The 22,212-nt window shown below is 38.2% G+C and overlaps 1 protein-coding gene across 1 annotated transcript; it reads left to right on the top strand.

The window, feature by feature from the left end:
• The first annotated feature begins 757 nt into the window (after positions 1-757).
• Positions 758-16,667, top strand: LOC108669029 (ubiquitin-protein ligase E3A). Its single transcript, XM_018156311.2, has 11 exons — positions 758-1,071; positions 2,591-4,014; positions 4,721-4,866; positions 5,378-5,613; positions 6,315-6,464; positions 6,966-7,110; positions 13,800-14,075; positions 14,249-14,331; positions 14,660-14,815; positions 15,708-15,922; positions 16,396-16,667. The coding sequence occupies exons 1-11, from the start codon at positions 862-864 to the stop codon at positions 16,514-16,516; spliced, it is 3,162 nt and encodes a 1,053-aa protein (XP_018011800.1). The 5' UTR covers positions 758-861; the 3' UTR covers positions 16,517-16,667.
• The last annotated feature ends 5,545 nt before the right edge of the window (positions 16,668-22,212 follow it).

Genomic DNA, 22,212 nt, shown 5'->3' with positions numbered 1-22,212 from the left:
TGAAAATGCATTTTTAGGGGTGCGGGTGCTGGTGCCTGGTGCCCGGCGGGCCCGGGGTGCCCCTTATTAAGTTATTACCCCGGGTGGCGGGCCCTGGGGGAATATTGCTTATTGCCCTGTCGTGCGGAAATGGCCATCATTTTTTTTTTTAATGAGTTAAGCAAATTTATCAAGTATGTTTTTAAGCCAGTAAGGTACCTGTGAACAACTTTGATGTAAATAAAATTTTTTAATGTGGCAAATATTATTTTTGCATTTTGCTACAGACCTTAGCTTAGCAGACTGCAGAGGTAGGTAGGTACTCTTCCAAAATCTCACTTCCCACACTTTGATTCAGAGATTTTTTAGAGGTGGCAAATATATGATTTCTTAACTTGCTTTATGCTATATAAATAGGAAAAATGTTTAACTTTGCACTACTTTTTTTAGTTTTGCAATATTCCAATTAGTTTAGTTGCTACAACATTTCTCCAAATGTCGGGACTCATGAGTACTGTCCCTATTTTATTTACGCTGCAACTGCCAGGATTGGAATTTTCCTACTTGTTCCTGAAATCTCGTGGCTCCAACGTGATGAATTTTTACTACAACTGGAATCTTGTGGCTTAACTGTGCACTTTTGTTACGTAACTATTAGATAGGGAGGAATTCATCTGGCGGAAATCTCATGGTTCTGGAAATGGCAGGAAACCTCTAGTTGCGGCTCTAAAGGTAGACGTTTTCCACGCTTGGCAACCGCCCATCTCTTATTGCCCCGTTTGATGGTACCAATCATTTATCAGAAGCCCAATAATGTTTAATGCTATTTTAATGTCTGTTTCAGTCATTTTGGTACCGTAGCTTGTGCTCATTCAGACTGCAATGCCAGATACTGGTCTTGGAGATGCTGTTGATCATGACAACAATAGTGATGACTGTGATAAGTCCAACAAACAAACGTCAGCTCCATCTGGCAATGCTGATGATGTCAAGAAGACTGCAGAAAGAAAAATTCTTCACTACCATCTTTCCCTCACTCAAGGATGTGGAAGCTCAAGCTGTCAAAATGTCAATTGTGTGTCATCAGGAAAGGTCAGAGCAAAATTATACCTTTATATATATATTTTATACACGTACGATTGATGACCAGAGAATTAGTTGACTTATATTATCAGGGAGTGGAACTTTTCTTCAGATGACGGTAGATAAAAAGGCAAGTTTCAGGAAGTAGTTTTTCTTTATTCACGATGTTTCGAATGCAACAAACATTCATTTTCAAGTTAAAGAAGCATTATACATTGAAATTTTGGTGGAAATAAGTACATAATATAAGTAACTAGGATACAACAGTAAAATTTTGGACCAAAAATTACTCGGAAAATTCTTTCAGAGTTCAGACAAATCCGGTAGTCAGAAAATAGCTGGAGTCCAATCTGTAGAGATGAGAGGTTCAGCTGTCGCCGGTTGGTTGTTGTCGGGCCACTGCATGATCATGATGCTGGTGAGTACCTTCAGCACAATGCGAGTGACGGTATATGGCTGTGAGCTTGTCTCGCGTAGTTCACCTGCCCTCCAGTTTGAAGGTAGCTAACAATACAGTGGCTCGGTGTCTTGATTGTTAGTCCAATTTGTCCGATGTTGTCTAAAACATGAAGAAGTCTACAACCTTCTTTGAAGCAAAATTTATAGACTACACCGGCCTCTCGGATAACTCCCGCGTTTTTGCAGGGGCCTTTGTTGCGTTTAGTTTGGAATTTGACATTGTTGTCAAGAGTGTCACAAAGCCTGTTGAATTCATCGACGATTTTGAGATGAACTTGCTTGTTAATGATGCTTTGAGACCTGGTATGGTAGTGAGCTTGTCTCTGGTGGTAGGAGAAACGGCAGTTCAATGTCGCAGTTGCCACTCCAATAACTCCAATGTAATCCATAACGTGAAGAAGTCTACAACCTTCTTTGAAGTAAAATTTATAGAACACACTGGCCTCTTGGAGAACTCTCGCTTTTTTGCTGTAGCCGTTGCTCGGTATAGTCCGGGTTTTGATTTTGTTGCCGAGGGTGTAACTGAGCCTGTCGAATACATCGACGATCTTGAGATGATGCTGCTCAACAGTAATACTTTGAGACCTGGTCTGGTTTTGAGCTTGTCTCTGGTGGTAGGAGAAACGGCTGTCCAATGTCGTAGTTGTTACTGCAATCACCCGAATGTAATCCAAGTCAACTAATTAATTAATATAAGTCAACTAATTCTCTGGTCATCAATCGTACGTGTATAAACTATTAAACTCTGCCATCTAATACTAATTTATATATATATATATATGTACCGTATATATGAAATTTATATTTAACAATATAATATAGATATATATATATATATTTAACCATAGAGTTTAACCAAGCTAGTAAAGAAGTCTTGTCCAGAAATTCATTGTTCTTTCAAGCATTGTTTTAAAATCAAGATCTTTTGTTTGATTTACAGATATTAAAAATTTCTGTTTCTCTCGATTTACTGAAGCTCTAGCTAGGTTTTTCCTTTTAATCTTGTTACTTTCATGGCATGCCTTTAGCTTGATTCTTTTTTCAACTAATGTATTCCCATTTGTTACAGATGACACCTCTGCACAGTGATGAAGCAGCTGTCAAAGCCCTTGAGCTGTTCTCCTCTCATGCTCCCGAGTGTTTGGTCTTCACAAAAGACCAGGAGGAATCCACATCCTCTAATGCTTCTAGAAATCGTGTTGTATCTTTTGCTGCTTCTCCAGAAACTGGCAGCAGCAGTGGATCGTCATCATATGGATCTAAAATATCTCCTAGAACTTCAGTTGATGCGCAACCTGACAACCCATCTCATGATGAACTTGTTTTAAAAAAAGTAGCCAAACAATCTAAGAATATATATGGAATAAAGAAAGGAAAGAAGGATGAGAATGAAGCACAGGAAGGAGGTTTAAGCTATGAGCTTCTTGTTTACACTATGGATCAGTGCAAATCTCAGGGCAATTTTGCTAAGCTCCGGATGCTGTTGTGGGCAGTTTTTTCAAATGAGATTCCACTAAAAAATAGCTTTCCTAAAAAAGTCCATAAAAACTTATCAGCAGACATAATTGAGCCTTGTTTATTGGCTCAAGGAACCTCTGAGACTCAGCCAATGATCATTGACTCAGATTCTCAATTGGGTGATCAATTTTCTTCCCTAAGAGAAGGAGAAGAAATGGCTTCAGTTTGTGCATCTCCTATTGAGATGAGCTCTAAAGAAAAATTTCAATCAAATGAAATTGATCTTGACAAGGATATCGATTCTACTGCTGAAAGTGATTCAATGTCCTGTGATGACTCAAATAAATATTTCCAAACTGATAGCTTTGTGGATAAAACTGAATCTGAAAATTTGGATGAATGCATGCAAATGGACACTAGTAATGTAGCCTTAAGCAATGAAGATGTTGATAGAAGTAGTAATGCAATGGAAGTCAAGCCCTCATCTAGTAAAGATAATGATGATTCTATGTCTGGTGAGGAAAAAGTTTCAAAAGTCCTAGGATTGCCTATTGTTGAAGAAACTTCAATTAAGAATTCTGCTATTGGCTACACTGTGCTCAAAGAAACATTTCCTGAAGCTTCTATAGATTTTGAAGATCTACATAAATCATATGCGCTATTGAAGTCTGTACCAGAATGCGAGTATGTTAGCACTTTACTAAATGCTCAAATAAGGTTGTTAAAAGATCACTTTGCTATCAAGTTCAAAGCATCAAGAAGTGAGTTTCAACTGGATCTCAAAATAGTAGATGTTTTAATAATTTTGTTAGAAAATCCATGTTTCATACATGATAATGACTACACGGAATCATTGTTGGAGCCCCTATGCGAGTTCTTCACTCTGCTGGGAGAGAGGCAGAAAGCTATTCTTGTTGTACACATTGCAAAGAATTGGAGCACTGAAAGAATGGACTTGTTTGTTTCTGCCTTCCATCACCTCATTACCATCAAGCTCATCACTACTGAATCTGGCATTGGTGCTGAATATGAAAAGTGAGTTTCTTGTTTTAATTGCATTATTCATTTAATTAATGTCTGATTTTCAAATGTTTTTACTTTTTTAAAGTAAATACTTTCAAGTTTTGGAATATCAATAATGGAAATAATTAGGCTTTGAATAAGGTGTTATAAGTTGTATTTCAGAAAATATTTATTATAAAAAACTTACCATGGTCACTATTGGTAGTAGACAAATGCCATATTGTTTGGGGTTGATTTCTTAATAATCTATACCTACACATTTTATCATGAGTGAATTATGCAAGTGTCTCTTGCAGTGTCGGCTTATTATTGCTCTGTTGACCTCGTGTTTCATGCATGCAATGTATTTTCATGGATGAACTAGACCTAGAGCATATCATTAAAAAATAATGCATGATAATGCATCTATACCTACCTTAGAACCTATAAAGAATGTATTTCATACAAATAAATCGGTCAGAAATGTAAATCATTATCAATGATCGAGTCAATGAATGTAGGTATTTTTTGCCTATTTATCAAAACAAAGTTGCGATATCACTAATGACCCTGTTGAAAAGGAATACCTATATAGGTATATGCTTACAATTAATGACCAGAGAATGCATTATAATTGTCAAGGAGTCAAGTATATTTTTTATACCATATTTTTAGTATATATATTTATGTATTGTTATCACTGAACCTAATAATGAGTTTAACTAATAACCTTCCAAAGCACGCAGTATGAGAAGACCATCTGCAACGCCACCAAGTCCATGCACTTGGTGTTCATGGCAAGCATCCTGGCTGGGGAGGTCGAGCTGCCGCTGCTCAGGGACATGCTGCCCGTCACCTCAAATTGCTCGTCTTCATTGTTCTCCGGTAATTCATTACCTACTAGGGATTAAATCTGTAGGACTAACTACTTTATAATAAGTGTTTAGTAATGTAACAACGCAATAAATTTGCATGCCTACCTGTCGAATCAGTATTCAAATCATTATTATTATTAGGCATTGCATTAACTTGCAATCCTTGTTGGAGTTAATGTCACTATTATTGAAGGGCATCAGCCACTGCCTATATTGTAGATATTACCATCAATTCTATTAATTGACAGTACATTTAAATACATGCATACCTGGTATACCGGTGGTGAAAAAATTATCATGACATTGATGTTATAGTGTCTCAATGGATCTATGAGTTGCTGGTTCCTTAGTTTGAGGATTGATGTGCAAGAAACGAAGAAGAGAAAACACTGTTCGTGCCTCCATATTCTATCTTCTTAAGTTAATGATTGGCGTTGATGTGCAGGCAATGATGGAGACAAAACACCGTTTGTGCCTCCATATCCTGTCTTCTTAAGTTAATAACTCTCGTTGATGTGCAGGCAATGAGGGAGACAAAACACCATTTGTGCCTCCATATCCTGTCTTCGACCCTCTGAGCTCCCTGCTAGGCGTGCACCCCCTTGACTCGCTCAAGCCTGCCGTTCCTTTTGCTGAGTTCTATGATGAATTTCTAAGCGAACAACTTGAGGTTGATAAAGACTATGCTTTCTACAAGTCTGGAGCTGATAAATTCAGCTTTCTCCATCACCCCTACATCCTCACTCCTGCCACTAAGGTGAGATAACGTTATCTGCACTCAGCTTCTGATGAATTGTTTTTTTCATTGATGAGAGTTATTTTTGATCAACATGGTCATCATTCTCAGTTGCCACCTTCAGAACTTGGAATGGTCTGTCGGCTTCTTTGTTGCCGGTGTTTTGTTGTTGCCTAAAGATGGAACTAGGTATTTAGTAGAGCCTATGAATCAAATGCTTAGTCATTTTTATCCATTTGTTATCCTTTCTTATGTCTTTTTATTTTTTGCTTGCAAATAACTTATGTAAAACATGCCCTCAAAGTTCGTTTGAATCAGATGCCCCGATAATTGCTTTGTAGAGTGATAATAATAATTAGAAAGATTTTTTACCACCTTTTGTATTTTGGGCAGTTGCTCTCATAATTCACTTTATCAAATTATATAGTAGGTATATTTCTATTAGTGCTACATACGTCATTTTTCCATGAAGACTTTTTTGAGCTTTATAATTTTAACCTACATGTACTACCTGCTAATGTACTATGTAGGTGGTACGTATTGCACAAAATCATCATCTAAAAAAATTATTTTGTAAAACAATTTTTAGACATTGAAGTGATATCCATTAGTTCTGCCAACTGCCAATTCACCATTGCAGGACAATCTTCGTTTTACAATATTATTTTGTGAAACAATCTAATATTTACAATATCGAATTCTATCCGTTTTTTCATGTGTAGGCTTTGGCGCTGTACTACGACAACCGCATTCGCATGTACTCAGAGCGGCGCATGTCCGTCTTCCACAACATCACCGACGGCCTTCCCTCCACGCCATACCTCAGGCTGCGCGTGCGACGCGACCAGATCATCACGGACGCGCTGGTCGAGGTAGGAACCATCGCGACCAGATCATCACGAACGCGCTGGTCGAGGTAGGAACCATCGCCACCAGATCATCACGAACGCGCTGGTCGAGGTAGGAACCATCGCGACCAGATCATCACGGACGCTCTGGTCGAGGTAAGAACCATCGCGATCAGATCATCACGGACGCTCTGGTCGAGGTAGGAACCATCGCGACTAGATCATCACGGACGCGCTGGTCGTGGTAGGAACCATCGCGACCAGATCATCACGGACGCGCTGGTCGAGGTAGGAACCATCGCGACCAGATCATCACGGACTCACGGACGCGCTGGTCGAGGTAGGAACCATCGTGACCAGATCATTACGGACGCGCTGGTCGAGGTAGGAACCAACGCGACCAGATCATCACGGACGCGCTGGTCTAGGTGATGATAATAGTCACTGGTTTCCGTCGTAATTGATGCACATTATTTGTCATGTACGTACGTTTATTAACTTGTTGTTTGGATGTGTTCTGTTCAGCTGGAGGTGGTGGCGATGCAGAGCCCAGCTGACCTGCGCAAGCAGTTGGTGGTGGAGTTTGAGGGCGAGCAAGGCATCGACGAGGGCGGCGTCAGCAAAGAGTTCTTCCAGCTCATCACCGAGCAGCTTTTCTGCCCCGACTTTGGTAAACCGCTTTGAAAATCAGGCTGCAATAAAGGTTGATAAGGGAAGGTATTGTGTGTATATTTTCCTGGGAGAAACGTCGGCAATAAGTATAGGGTACAATATTAATTTTTTTGTATCAAAACCACCAGCATTACCTACTGAACTACTGGGTATAACTTGGCAATTCTACGATGTCGACAACTTATAAATTGATCTTGATTATATAAATCTTAGTTTAGGTTGAGGAATTTGAAAGTTTCCCACTGTAATTAGCGCTGTTTCACATGTATGAGATGAATGAATACTGACAAAGAGTGGTAAATCTTTTTTGTGGCCACTACTGTAACCTACTTGTCCCAAATTATCCCGTTTTGGCTAACAAGACATGGGTCTCAAGCTGTTTCTCGTCTAGATGAACATGTAGGTTGTTTAAAAAATATAATTTGTGGCTGAATTAATTACGGCACTTCTTCAAATGCGTAGGTAATACTTGTGTTTGTGTTTCTTGAATTAACTCTTCAGCTTATGTAGCCATTTACCATAAATTCATACATTTTTAACGCCTAATTCCTTATTTAAAATCTTCGTAGCACGCTTTTCATGAATGTTTTGCTCCATCAGTTCAACCTGTTAACACGTTAGAATATGTCAGATACCAATGTATTNGGCTCTCAGGTAACACGAATCCCTGCTCACATAAGTTTTCTGTCCTGACAAACTCGAGCTTTTGCTCTGCAGCTCTCGGGTAACACGTATATCCTCTCACGATGCTTCCGTCCTGACGAACTCTAGCTTCTGCTCTGCGCCTCTCGCGAAACATGAATCCCCGTTCACAAAACACTTCCGTCCCGACGAACTCGAACTTCTGCTTCACGGTTCTAAGGTAACACCCGCTCACGAAGCTCGCCCATCTTGACGAACTCTAACTTCTGCGACGAACTCGAGCTTCTGCTCTGCACCTCTCACAAAACACAAATATCCGCTCACGAAACTCTTTAGTCTTCATGAACTCGAAATTCTGCTTGCAAGAACTTGTATTGCTGAAAATGGCTACTTTAGACACGAACATGAATTATTGGACAAAAATAGTTCGTCCTGGGTAAATTCTCACTCTCGATATTGAATTCTATCCAAGGAACAATTGTGAGGGAGTCAGTCCCAGCAAAGAAGTAAATAAACATGAATCTACATATGTAGGTATATTATTTCTAGGTATATTATTTCGGCTGCATAGCCTAATTTTGTTGGACTAAATGACCTGTTTTATACCCTGGCTCGTAATCAATTTCAATTAATCCATTCTCTTGCTTGAAAAAGATTTTTCTTCCCTCAAAACACCTGTAACAATTCAAAAACGAAGCCATTTCGATCTCATCCTTGATACATTCACGTGACGTTACAAGGTCCCTTGAATTATTGTGCAGCCTTATGACATTGCCATTTATCTCAATAAATCTTCCATACATTCAATCGAGTTACTCACATCCCTCATTGTATTATTAGTATTATCATGCAGTTATGTACATCCCTCATTATTAGTATAACTTTCGTTCTGTAATTGTGCAGCGTTACGACTTCAGTCAGCTGGAGAAGAGCGCCGAGTACGACGGCTACAGCAGCACGACGCCCATCATCACGTGGTTCTGGGAGGTGGTGAACGGCATGACGGCAGACGAGCAGATGCAGCTGCTGCAGTTCGCCACGGGGTCGGCGAGGGCTCCGGTGGGGGGACTGGCGCACCTCAAGCTCGTCATCGCCAGGCATGGTCCTGACACTGACAGGTGAGGCTCTTCTGATATAGGTAGTCATTTTTATGTACAGCATTGGCAGCGATTTAAGAGTATTTCAATCTTTACATTTTTTGTTTATTCATGAGAGTGATGACGAGTTGAGTATATTTCCATCATAGCATTTTACTTTTTAGCGCATTTTCTCATTTATGGAAAATATGCACTATTGTGCGCGCCATGTCCGTCCGTCTGTCTGTCTGTCCGTCCGTGACTTCACGTTTTCGTCGACGAGAAAATGCGCTCTCTGTCACTCACTGCAGCGAGTACCGAGTTATATTTTTTTTTTTGTAACGTTAATATGGGTAATTGAAGTAACATTTCCATCATTGCAACTCACCATCTATTGATATCACTGTTATGGTTTCTAAAAATGATTCATATCCTGTATATAGTTCTCGCAGTTCATATTATGGAAGGTGAATGTCTAATTTGTAAAAAGTTACTTATCATGTATGGCATGATAAGTAAGCATCTATACTACGATTGTAAAGTATTTATATTCTTAACTTACTATATTAAAACAAGATATAATATTATATACAATTTATATACCGGGTATACAGTATAATGTTATAACACAGTATAATATGGCAAGTATAAACTATTCTCTCCCTTGCCAGGTTGCCGACGGCGCACACGTGCTTCAACGTCCTCCTGCTGCCAGAGTACGGCAGCAAAGAGAAGCTTAAGGACAGACTCATGAAAGCCATTAAATACAGCCAAGGATTTGGTATGCTTTAAGCAACCGAACTTTTAGCCTCAAGTTTGCTAATTTAGCTCTAAGTATTAAAGCTGAAGTATCCCGATCGTTCCTGTTTATAGATATCAAGAATTTAGGAAGGATAAAAAATGATTGAGAAGCGTGCATCTTTGTGTAATTTCTACTCTGGAGACGGAGAGTGGACTTAGATAAATAATTTAGTCCTACTACTCTGGAGACGGAACAGTCGAGGGTGGACTTGGATAAACAATTTAGTCCTATTTATTTATATGTTTTTCTTGATTTTGCTGCGGTTTTTAATCTTAAAAATGTACTTGTTTGCATCGCTTTATGGTATCGTGAAACTATCCCGTGGTTCCGTTGTTGTATTCGTCCAGCATATTTGGTATTAAGATTTGAATAAGAAAGTAGGTTTAATGAGAAAAGTTACTTCTTTCCTAAAACATTTGTCTCTATTGAAAAAAAAATAGAGTTATTGGCACACATTGACCATACCAGAATAACAACAGATTACAAACGACACTTCCCACTGAAATGCTAGCATCAATGGAAAAACATGTTTTTGTGGCTTGATAGTAATCTATTTACCGCAAGGGCATGTTGGTCATGGCAAACAATCGCGGATTCACATCTTCTGCTTTGTATTCCCTGTTAGAATAGCTGTAAATGAGGCTGTTAAGAGGAATTGTTCATGATATAGGATTCATTTAACTTGCTTATTAATTAAACCGTTCATAAGAACGTTCCGTCGATCTCTGCATAACAGCTGCTCGTTTGATTAGTTCTGTGATATGAGCCATTATTCTGCAACCTTGTGTTCTAGAGGATACGTAGGAAGCGTCACTTAATATTTTTTTGAAATACCGCTGCTACTTGCGAAAGTATTTTAAGTGTGCCTATTATTTCATTATATCATAAGGCTCCTAATATTTCCTTGTTCTTCATTCAGCGGCGTTAATTTTTCTCCCCTTTTGTTGTTCTATTGTGAACCTTGAGATGTCATCTGCGCTTGGCAGGACAAGATTGATTTTCTATCCAACTCAGAAATGCTTTTCATGACTCCACACGAAAAGTTTGTATTTAAGTAGCTTCTTTGCGAATACTTCACAAATGACATTTTCCCTGGACCCCCCCNTATGACATAAGATTCATTTAAGACGAGTTTTCGCACAAACTAATTAGAAGTGAATTTAATATCTAATTCATTGTCGTAGTTAGTCTTTTACAAAACTTCGTAGCAATTGCAAATTCAAAGTAAAATTCTGCGAACCAAATGGGAGAGCTGCATTGATTATGGAGTACTTTTACGGTAGGACATTAGACCAGAGTAAACGCTCAACATTTGAATTTTACTCCGCTTATATCCCGTAAAGGAGCTTCAGTTTTCTGTTTCTGGTCAGTATCGGCGAGGAGGCCGGGCGGTTAAGCACAGCAGAATTGAATCAGTGAGTTGCGCGTTCGAGACCGCAACAAGCTATGAATATTCTGCTATGTTAAGAATCAGCGACAGGCCTACGGCCTAATAAACGCTGGAACCGCTATTATTATTATTATTATTAATAATGAAGTCTAATTTCACGTTCATTAACCGATCTGCAGAATGCATGCCACTCAAGTGTAACTACCTGGGAAACTGTACCTGGCCGTTCCTAACGCGAAGAAGAAGCAGGAGCAAATTTAAAATTTAATTTAAAAAAACCTCATGTTTATTAATTATTAACTTTGCTGGAAATAGACAGTTATACGCAACTAAATTGGTCTCTTCGTACAAAAAAATAACCGATCTAAGTTGTCTAAAATGTGGATTTAAATTAAATTTGATCGTCAACCAGTATAGGTTCATAGCAAAATTTTAATGTTTCTTATCACTAGTCAAATATTCCGTTTTAACCAATTTTATTAACCGTTAAGCTATATTGTTTATATGGCGTCAAGTCAGCTGACAGTAAAGATTAACCTTCGTGATTGAGAAATATATCTGCATCAGTTGTAGTTTTCAATAAATTCAAAATCCCTCTTCCTTACAGGGGAGGAAAAAAGTTACTGATTTATTTATAACAAGGTATAGTGTAAGAAATAAAAACGCAACGTTACGTATTTCGAGCATCGAATCACATAAAAACTTATAACATTTCATAGTTATTATCAAAAGCTCATTCAATAAATAAACAGTCATTATCAAAACACGAGGCTTTACTAAAAAAAAAAATATGTAGCAGCGCCAGACTTCCGCGACAACGATCTTTTAATCATGTCACTTGTATATGTGAAAACATGAATTCGAGACACCGGAAGATGCACATATTAATCTCAATAATATCCCTCTTAATTCTAGTAAATTTTATGTTATCAATTGCATTCCGGTAGCTAGTAATCGACATATGGAGGAATGCTTATCAAGCTAGTTAATGGAGCCTCGGTTGTCGAGAGGTAGCCCTAATTAACAAAGATTTAGTAAATCACTATCGAATGATGACTACGTCATTTAATAATGTGGAAATAATGATGGATTTTTGGCCAAGAAAGCTGTCGACGCCGGAAGCCTGAATATCCACAGATTGTGTAACCCCAACCACCTAAGGGTCCAAATCTAAAAGAAATGTTCCTAGTTTCAAAAATATACTAATTACAGACCAAGTAACGATCAGCGCCGAAATTTATCGAAGTAGCCGCTCTAGCGGACAACGAAAATATTTATGCAAGACTAAGCGCTTATGCATGCATTAATCGAATGTGATAAAAAAGTTTATTCAGAATCATATTGGAATAGAATTGAATGCGCGATATGATTATCGTTAATTAGTTTTAATGTCGTAGTTAATTACATAAAATAACATCATAACAACTAGGTTAACAAGGTAAATATGGTCTCCTAAACACTACTGCCAGATGCATGTAGTTTAAAATTTTCATACATGGATTAGCTATACCATTTTAATCACGTAAATATACACGTGATAACATAAAATTATTACCCATTAAAACTTCCCTTCATGCTATGACGACTTAGACAAATTCCATCTAATTTCCTAGATACTAGAAGAAAACAACTTCAAGCAGATTGTGAAAAACATGCTTCGTTGCAAAGATAGAAATGTAATTGATGACTTTTTCATCTAATTTCCTTGAAACTAGAAGAAACCAACTTCAAGCCGAGTGTGAAAAACATGCTTCGTTGCAAAGATAGAAATGAAAGACTCGCCTCGACTTGTCCACGGCGAATCACCCTCGTTTTACAACACGGTCAAAGTTGGACGATACGGCCCTCATAACGACGACCTCTGGGCCTATACTTTCAAAAAAAAAAAGTTACGAGATCGCGAGTTCATCAGCCAATCATGGACGGCCTTTCAAGCAAAGTCCACCAATCATAGACAAGAAAACAGAGCGTAAGTACTTACGTTCACTTAGCGAGTTTTGAAAGTACCCTGAAGCACCAACTCGTGCGATTTGACAGAAAGAGTTTTGCTCCCATCAGCATCGACTTCAAAGTTGCGCGCCTGAAACTAATGGCAACAAATTTGCACGGGAGTCATAGCGCAGTAAAAACATGGCCATGAGATCAGCCTCGACACTTTCAAATGGAATTACTCAGCGTGACACAAACAATATTTTTATTTTATTTAAAAATATTTTTTATCATAACTCATAGAGCGGCAAGTAAACAGCACACTTGTTAAAAGCACGTGTGCATGAATCAAAATGCATGAATCAAATGTCAAAATAAAAGATTTAAAAAAAAAAAAAATTTTTAATTTAATAATTTTTTTTAATTTAATAATTTTGCCAGCTACAAATCTTATAACTGATATTTGACACACTTTTACCTGTCTGATTGATCTGAAATTTTGCACACTTGTGTGAAGTCATAGGCAATGCATGAATCAATTAACAGAATAAATAATTTTGAAAAAATTATATATTAAAAAATTTATATATTAAAATCTTATTTAAAATCTTCGTAGCACGCTTTTCATGAATGTTTTGCTCCATCAGTTCAACCTGTTAACACGTTAGAATATGTCAGATACCAATGTATTCAGATCATTTTCTAACGTAATAAAAAATTACAGAGGTTCCAATGTATTTCTATTATTTTCTGGTATGTTAGAATATGCTAAAGGTTCTAAAATATTTGGATTATTTCAGGACACAATAAATATAATCTGCCACTAACATAGGTTGTGTGCTGTGCAGGCATGTTCTGCGTGCAGCCCGAGACTCAGCTGGTTTGGTTCAACCCCCGGTCGTTTGAAAGCGAAGCTCAGTTCTCACTAGTGGGCCTAGTGCTCGGCCTCGCTATTTACAACAACGTTATCTTGGACCTGCATCTTCCTCCTGTGCTCTATAAGAAACTCTGCGGCAAGCCCGGCACCTTCCATGATCTGCAACACCACAATCCCGTGCGTTGGTGTTATTATTATTATTATTATTATTATTATTATTATTATTCCACGAAGACATTGTCGTGGCGTCTCGTTCGGATCGAACTTCGAGGGCACTTTACAAGTGGCTAAAAAAGACACGAAAGGATAAAAACAGATGACGTCTATGCTAAAACAAAGGACATATGCCAAGACAAAGGACAAGATGTCTTGATATTTTAATAACTAAGTGATAGCTGCAGTGTTGTTGATCATGTCTAGGTCAAGATGTTTTTGGTGATGTCTTGTGGCACAACTTGAAAGAAGACGGTGAAAACATCATGGTTGGTCAACATAATAAACATGTAAGTCCTAATTTGATCAGATGAAGTGCCACACAAAATGGTAATTTTGGTAGCCAAGGTGGTAATTACAAATATTTTTAGCACTATACCTTAGTTGACGATATCATTCAGGATACCTAGGTGTGTGCATATGTTATTGGAAAATCATTTAATTTCTGAGATTCGTAACTTGATTGATGATAATAAATTTTTATGTCGCCAAAATATGAATTTCAATTGTTTGGCTATATTTTTCAACTACTTGATTTATCAGTTATTTCAAATCCAGCAATTTTTTTCATTTTCATTCAAATAGTAAGTTTTTTAACGCCGACCCTCCGATTGCCAGGAGTTCGTTTCAATGTACAGCGCGTGGCTGCTGAATGGCATGGTGGAGGAACAGTTCCGTCCCTTCCTGCGTGGCTTCCTGATGGTCACTGACGAATCTCCGCTCACGAAACTCTTCCGTCCTGACGAACTTGAGCTTTTGCTCTGCGGCTCTCAGGTAACACGAATCCCCGCTCACATAAGTTTTCTGTCCTGACAAACTCGAGCTTTTGCTCTGCAGCTCTCGGGTAACACGTATATCCTCTCACGATGCTTCCGTCCTGACGAACTCTAGCTTCTGCTCTGCGCCTCTCGCGAAACATGAATCCCCGTTCACAAAACACTTCCGTCCCGACGAACTCGAACTTCTGCTTCACGGTTCTAAGGTAACACCCGCTCACGAAGCTCGCCCATCTTGACGAACTCTAACTTCTGCGACGAACTCGAGCTTCTGCTCTGCACCTCTCACAAAACACAAATATCCGCTCACGAAACTCTTTAGTCTTCATGAACTCGAAATTCTGCTTGCAAGAACTTGTATTGCTGAAAATGGCTACTTTAGACACGAACATGAATTATTGGACAAAAATAGTTCGTCCTGGGTAAATTCTCACTCTCGATATTGAATTCTATCCAAGGAACAATTGTGAGGGAGTCAGTCCCAGCAAAGAAGTAAATAAACATGAATCTACATATGTAGGTATATTATTTCTAGGTATATTATTTCGGCTGCATAGCCTAATTTTGTTGGACTAAATGACCTGTTTTATACCCTGGCTCGTAATCAATTTCAATTAATCCATTCTCTTGCTTGAAAAAGATTTTTCTTCCCTCAAAACACCTGTAACAATTCAAAAACGAAGCCATTTCGATCTCATCCTTGATACATTCACGTGACGTTACAAGGCCCCTTGAATTATTGTGCAGCCTTATGACATTGCCATTTATCTCAATAAATCTTCCATACATTCAATCGAGTTACTCACAATGCCTCATTGTATTATTAGTATTATCATGCAGTTATGTACATCCCTCATTATTAGTATAACTTTCGTTCTGTTATTGTGCAGCGTTACGACTTCAGTCAGCTGGAGAAGAGCGCCGAGTACGACGGCTACAGCAGCACGACGCCCATCATCACGTGGTTCTGGGAGGTGGTGAACGGCATGACGGCAGACGAGCAGATGCAGCTGCTGCAGTTTGCCACGGGGTCGGCGAGGGCTCCGGTGGGGGGACTGGCGCACCTCAAGCTCGTCATCGCCAGGCATGGTCCTGACACTGACAGGTGAGGCTCTTCTGATATACCGTATTCATTTTTATGTACATCATTGGCAGCTATTTAAGAGTATTTCAATCTTTACATTTTTGTTTATTCATGAGTGATGACGAGTTGAGTATATTTCCATCATAACCATTTGCTTTTTTACCTGCAACGTTAATATGGGTAATTGAAGTAACATTTCCATCATTGCAACTCATCATATATTGATATAACTGTTGTGGTTTCTGAAAATGATTCATATCGTGTAGTTCTCGCAGTTCATATTATGGAAGGTAAATGTCTAATCTGCAAAAAAGTTATTTATCATGTATGACATAAGTTTAAGTATGTATACTACGATTGTATAGTGTTTATTTCTATACTTACTGTATTAAAACGAAGTATATTATATATACCGTACCGTTTTTTTATATATGTTACAGTATAATATAACACAGTATAATATGGCAAGTATGAACTATTCTCTCCCTTGCCAGGTTGCCGACGGCTCACACGTGCTTCAACGTCCTCCTACTGCCCGAGTACGGCAGCAAAGAGAAGCTCAAGGACAGACTCATGAAGGCCATTAAATACAGCCAAGGATTTGGTATGCTTTAAGCCACCGAACTTTTAGCCTCAAGTTTGCTAATTATGCTCTATGTATTAAAGCTGAAGTATCCCGATCGTTCCTGTTTATAGATATCAAGAATTTAGGAAAGATAAAAAATGAATAAGAAGCGTGCATCTTTGTGTAATTTCTACTCTGGGAGACGGAGGGTGGACTTAGATAAACAATTTAGTCCTATTTATTTATATGTTTTTTTGATTTTGCTGCGGTTTTTAATCTTAAAAATGTACTTGTTTGCATCGCTTTATGGTATCGTGAAACTATCCCGTGGTTCCGTTATTGTATTCGTCCAGCATATTTGGCATTAAGATTTGAATAAGAAGGTAGGTTTAATGAGAGAAGTTACTGGATCTTTCTTGAAACATTTGTCTCTATTGGAGAAAAATGTAGAGTTATTGGCTCACATTGACCATACCAGAATAACAACAGATTACAAACGACACTTCCCACTGAAATGCTAGCATCAATGGAAAAGCATGTTTTTGTGGCTTGATAATCTATTTACCACAAGGGCATGTTGGTCATGGCAAACCATCGCGGATTCACATCTTCTGCTTTGTATTCCCAGTTAGAATAGCTGTTAAGAGGAATTGTTCATGATATAGGATTCATTTAACTTGTTTCTTAATTGAACCGTTCATAAGAACGTTCCGTCGATCTCTGAATAACAGCTGTTCGTTTGATTAGTTCTGTGATATGAGCCATTATTCTGCAACCTTGTGTTCTAGAGGATACTTTGGAAGCGTCACTTAATATTTTTGAAATACTGTTGTTAATTGCGAATGTATTTAACTGTGCATATTATTTCATTATATCATAAGGTTCCTATTATTTCCTTGTTCTTCATTCAGCGGCGTTAATTTTTCTCCCCTTTCGTTGTTGTTGTGAACCTTGAGATGTCATCCGCGCTTGGCAGGACAAGATTGATTTTCTATCCAACTCAGAAATGCTTTTCGTGGTATTTAAGCGGCTTTTTTTGCGAATACTTCACAACTGAGATTTTCCCCTGAAGTATTAAAGTGTCTTTATTGCGAACACTTAACTACTGACATTTTTCTCTGGAACCCCCCCCCCCAAAAAAAATATATATTATATCTGGGAAAGACTAAATTTTGCACTAGGAATGTCAACCTGCTGGCCTCACTTGCAGTAGCGAGTTAATGATCTGTGCAACTACCAAGTGTAGATAGCTAGTTGCAGTCACTCAAACTTTTGGATATGTAGACTTAAATGCCGTTAATTTTCCGGTGTCATGCAATCAACCGAAAACCTCATCTTGTTCATCACAGCCAGAATAGTGGACTTCTGCCTCACTCTTGTAGCTTTTTTGTACCGTCGATTTAAAGTAGAAATAAGACTATTTAAATTATTCTACTATTCGTTTAGGATGTTCATAAGTTTTCGAATTATATCTTTTCTGCATGTCTTTGGCAAAAAACATTAATTTTATAGCCTTGTTAAATCAACGCTACTTAATTAGGACAAGGACGGTTTTGAATACCCTTTATTTTGTAAGGAACAAAATGTTTCTCTGCTCCGGAGATTGCAGCTTGATACCGTCACATAAGGTCATAATGCGGTGACATAATCTCTCCAAGTATTTTTATGCTTACCATTCCTTTGCGGATTGTGTAAATCAAGCGAGGCTAGTTTCGAACGTTTACGCAATTGCCTCGGTACGTGACCAAATTTCTGTGAAACCTAACTTTTTTTCATGTTCGATTCATTCAGTACGTGACCAAATTTCAATAAAACCAAACTGTATTTCATATTCGATTTATTTGGCTCCTATATATATTTGAAGTGAATTTCTGTTCGACACGATCGTTGTCACCTGATCAATATGAAACTGCATCTTGTTCACTGTATTATCAGGCGTCAATCAAATACTTACGACTGATGAATTTCGAGTAGTTTCTGACGTTAATTGAAAATACTTACTGCAATAGGATTGACGATTAAATAAGGAATTTATTTTTGTGTTGAAATAATTTTTTTGCACGTGTTGGAAGTACACGACAACAATTTGATAATGCTTGAGCCTTCTGTTTTGGCATTGAGTGAAACCACGTAACGTCATTTGTGTAGACGGAATCTCCAAGACGTCTAACCTGCAGAACTTGACTTTTAAACAACCACCCATGTATTACTTTTTTTGCGTCGTGTTACTCAGACGAAACGTGTATAGTACGAAGCTTTGTAGTTTTAAGCGAGTGTACCTTAAATAAATGCCGAAATGGTTCAAGGCTCATCGTTCTTATCCTTCAATATGTCCATACTGTGACTGGAGTTTGATTTTTTTATGACATAAGATTAATTTAAGATGAGTTCTCGCATAAACTAATCTGAAATACATTTAATAACTAATTTATTATCGCAGTTCATCTTTTACAAAACTTAGTAGCAATTGCAAATTAAATGTAAATTCTGAGAACCAAATGGGGGAGCGGCATTGATTGTGAAGTTCCTATATGTTAGAATAGAATAGAAGTGTCGGCACTGAAGAAATAGGTCCATGGCCTGTTGCCGATTCGTGAATTTTACGTGACTTGATTCACAAGGGAGGAGAGTTGACTTAATAACATAGAACCCAACAACGCTTTTCGACAAATAGAACGCTCAACATCTGAAATTTATTCCGCTTATGTCCAGTAAAGGAGCTTCAATTGGGTAAATAAGCTGCCAATGGTACGTGTTTGAACTTTATTCAGAAAATAGAGGAATTTTAGGCTTGACACGATTGTCGAGAGGTCAGATTAAAAATATACACAAAAACGACGTCACATCGTAAGAAATTCAAGTTTGCTTCACTCAACGATTGCTTCGTGTAGTGGCAATAATTTCACGTTCATTAACCGATCTGCAGAATGCAAGCCACTCAGAACTCAGAAGTGTAGCTACAAATCAGCAACTGAACCTGGCCGTTCGTTACGCGGAGAAGAAGCAGGAGCAAATTTAATTAAAAAAACTTTACCATGTTTATTAATCATTAACTTTGCTGAAAATAGACAGTTATGCGTATCTAAATTGGTCTCTTCGTACAAAAAAGTATCCGATCTAAGTTGTCTAAAGTGTGGATTTAAGTCAAATTATATCGTCAACCAGTACAAGTTCACAGCAAAATTGTAATGTTTTTCATCACCAATCAAATATTCCGTTTTAAGGATTTTTGTTGACCGTCAAGCTATATTTTTTTATATGGCGTCAAGTGGGTTGATAGTAAATATTAACCTTCGTGATTGTGAAATATATTTGCATCAATGGTAGTTATCATTTATCAATAAATACAAAATCCCTCTTCCTTACAGGAGAGGAAAAAATGTTACTGATTTATTTATAACATGGTATAGTGTAAGAAATATAAATGCAACGTTACGTATTTCGAGCATCGAATCATAAATACTGTAAACATAATTTTCGCAGTTATTAACAATAACTTTTAGTTATTGTTTAGTTATTAGCAATAACTAAACAGTCATTAGTTTTAGTTATTAAACATAACTAAGCAATAATTTTTAGTTTTAGTTCAGATTTTAACAATAACTAAACAGTCATTATCAAAACACGTGGCTTTACTACAAAAAAAAAAAAACATGTAGCAGCGCCAGATTTCCGCGACAACGATCTTATAATCATGTCACTTGTAACTGTGAAAACATGAATTCGAAACACCTTAAGATGCACATATTAATCACAATAATATCCCACTTAATTCCAGTAAATTTTATGTGATCAATTGCATTCCGGTAGCTAGCAATCGACATAGGAGGAATGCTTATCAAGCTAGTTAATGGAGCCTCGGTTGTCGAGAGGTAGCCCTAATTAACAAAGATTTAGTAAATCACCATCGAATGATGACTACGTCATCTAATAATGTGGAAATAATGATGTGTTTTTGGCCAAAAAGCTGTGGATGCCGGAAGCCCGAATATCCACAGATTGTATAACTCCAACCACCTATAAGGACGAATATAACTTGGTCATTATAGCATATATATTATTTATAATGACATAATATTTTTGTCGTTATAACACTTTCAATCTCAAATTATGCTCATATATGGCAAATGTAGTTACTCTGTTTTTCCTCATCCTTTTCCAGGATGACATTTTGATTCTCGAGCTGAATTGGCTCTAATTTCTTGGGTGTGATTGCTTATTAATTTCTCCTATTTTATATCTAGCCATTCTGATGNGGAGAACTTCCCTCCTCTGCTCTGTTCTGCTGTTCTACTGTTCTACTTTAATAAAACTTTGAACTTGGACCAAGCCTAATGACCCAAACACCCAATTGGAAGTTACCGTCAATGAATCAATAAACTCGTCCGTTTGAACCTGAACTAATAGAAACATTACAGTAACTTTCTTTTATTACCGTACCTCACGTTTTTACAGGAAGCCATTTTGATGCTTGAGCGTTACACGAAAGACTTCCGTAAGCTCATCGAGTGGCTGCTGATCAAGTGGGAGTATGAGAACACGCCTCCCCCACAGCGACCAACCTCACTAGCCTGGGAGGTTAGGACGATGCGACCAGATCCAACGTGTCACATGGCGAAATCTGGATCCCGATCATCGGACGGCAAACGCGAGGATAATGAGAGACGCAAACGTCGTATCATAAGGGATGATGTACAATATGAAGGTAAACTAGGAGAAATAGTAGACCTTGTAATTAAAAATGGAAAACGCAGCACCGGCATGCTTCAAAAGCATTGCCATGAAATCATAGAGCTCTCAGAAAATGAAGGAAACCGCGTGTCAACCATGGCCCTTATGGCAATGATGAAAGTCGAGGTCAAGATTGAAAATCTTTATAGGACGATGGACGACTTGGTAGAAGGGATTTACTCTCTGCTACATTGTACTACATTGATAAAAAATGAGGTCAAAAATGCCGTCATCAAACATAGCTGCAGCGCGACGGAAGAACGTGTTGAAAATTTAGAGAGGCAAATAAAAGAATTGAAGGAATTCTTGCTAAACTAAGGCCTAATGGACTAATATCGTGTCGGCTCCCGCCATTCTAACGACCACGAGCCGTAATTCGATGACTCAAGATTTCTCGTCTCCATCGCCTCTATATTGCTTTGTATTCCCTGTTAGAATAGCTGTAAATGAGGCGGATAAAATACAGGTTGCGTCACCACCATCCGACATCTGTGAGGGTAGCGATGAAACAAGCGCAAAGCAGTGGACAAACGTGGGTAATCAGAGCTGCAATACACCTCCACCCCCTCGTACTGAGTGAAGTCGTGCAGCAGGAGCGCTGCAGCTCAAGGTCTGCCGGCTCCAAATCCTCTCGCTGCAGGATATGTACGCATATTCTGTCAGCCGACAGGGCGTTTACTCGAGGCCTATCATTAGAAAACACCACAACGGGCACTGCTTTGAATTGGCGGGTTTTTCCTGCCGTCAATACAATTCCATTTTTGAGATTTTCCAAGACTATGTAATTGTCGGCATTTGATCCTCGTGGGAGGTCGACCACAAATCCTTTGGGGCTTTCAAAATTCTCAATGGGTACTATTGTTTGTTGGTCCAAGGTGTTTAATTTAATATACCGGTACAAAAGTTCTAAGATGTTTCCGACAAAACTTTTGCCGGAATTTCCGCGTTTATCGTAATACCAACAAATTTGTCTTGGCCCTTGCTGCCGCAAATGTGAAATGCACTCGTGTTGCCA

Source organism: Hyalella azteca, unplaced genomic scaffold (assembly GCF_000764305.2).
Source record: "Hyalella azteca isolate HAZT.00-mixed unplaced genomic scaffold, Hazt_2.0.2 contig6127, whole genome shotgun sequence".
NCBI classification, from domain to species: Eukaryota; Metazoa; Arthropoda; class Malacostraca; order Amphipoda; family Hyalellidae; genus Hyalella; species Hyalella azteca.
Note: the sequence above shows the minus strand (reverse complement) of the source record. Positions and strands in the feature narration are given on the sequence as shown.

Excerpts from the sequence above, each read along its gene's own strand:
- LOC108669029 (XM_018156311.2), top strand. The coding sequence starts at position 862 with ATGCCAGATACTGGTCTTGGAGATGCTGTTGATCATGACAACAATAGT. Across the intron at positions 6,465-6,965 it reads TCACGGACGCGCTGGTCGAG|CTGGAGGTGGTGGCGATGCA; the intron begins GTAGGAACCATC and ends TGTTCTGTTCAG. Across the intron at positions 14,332-14,659 it reads TTGGTCAACATAATAAACAT|GAGTTCGTTTCAATGTACAG; the intron begins GTAAGTCCTAAT and ends TCCGATTGCCAG.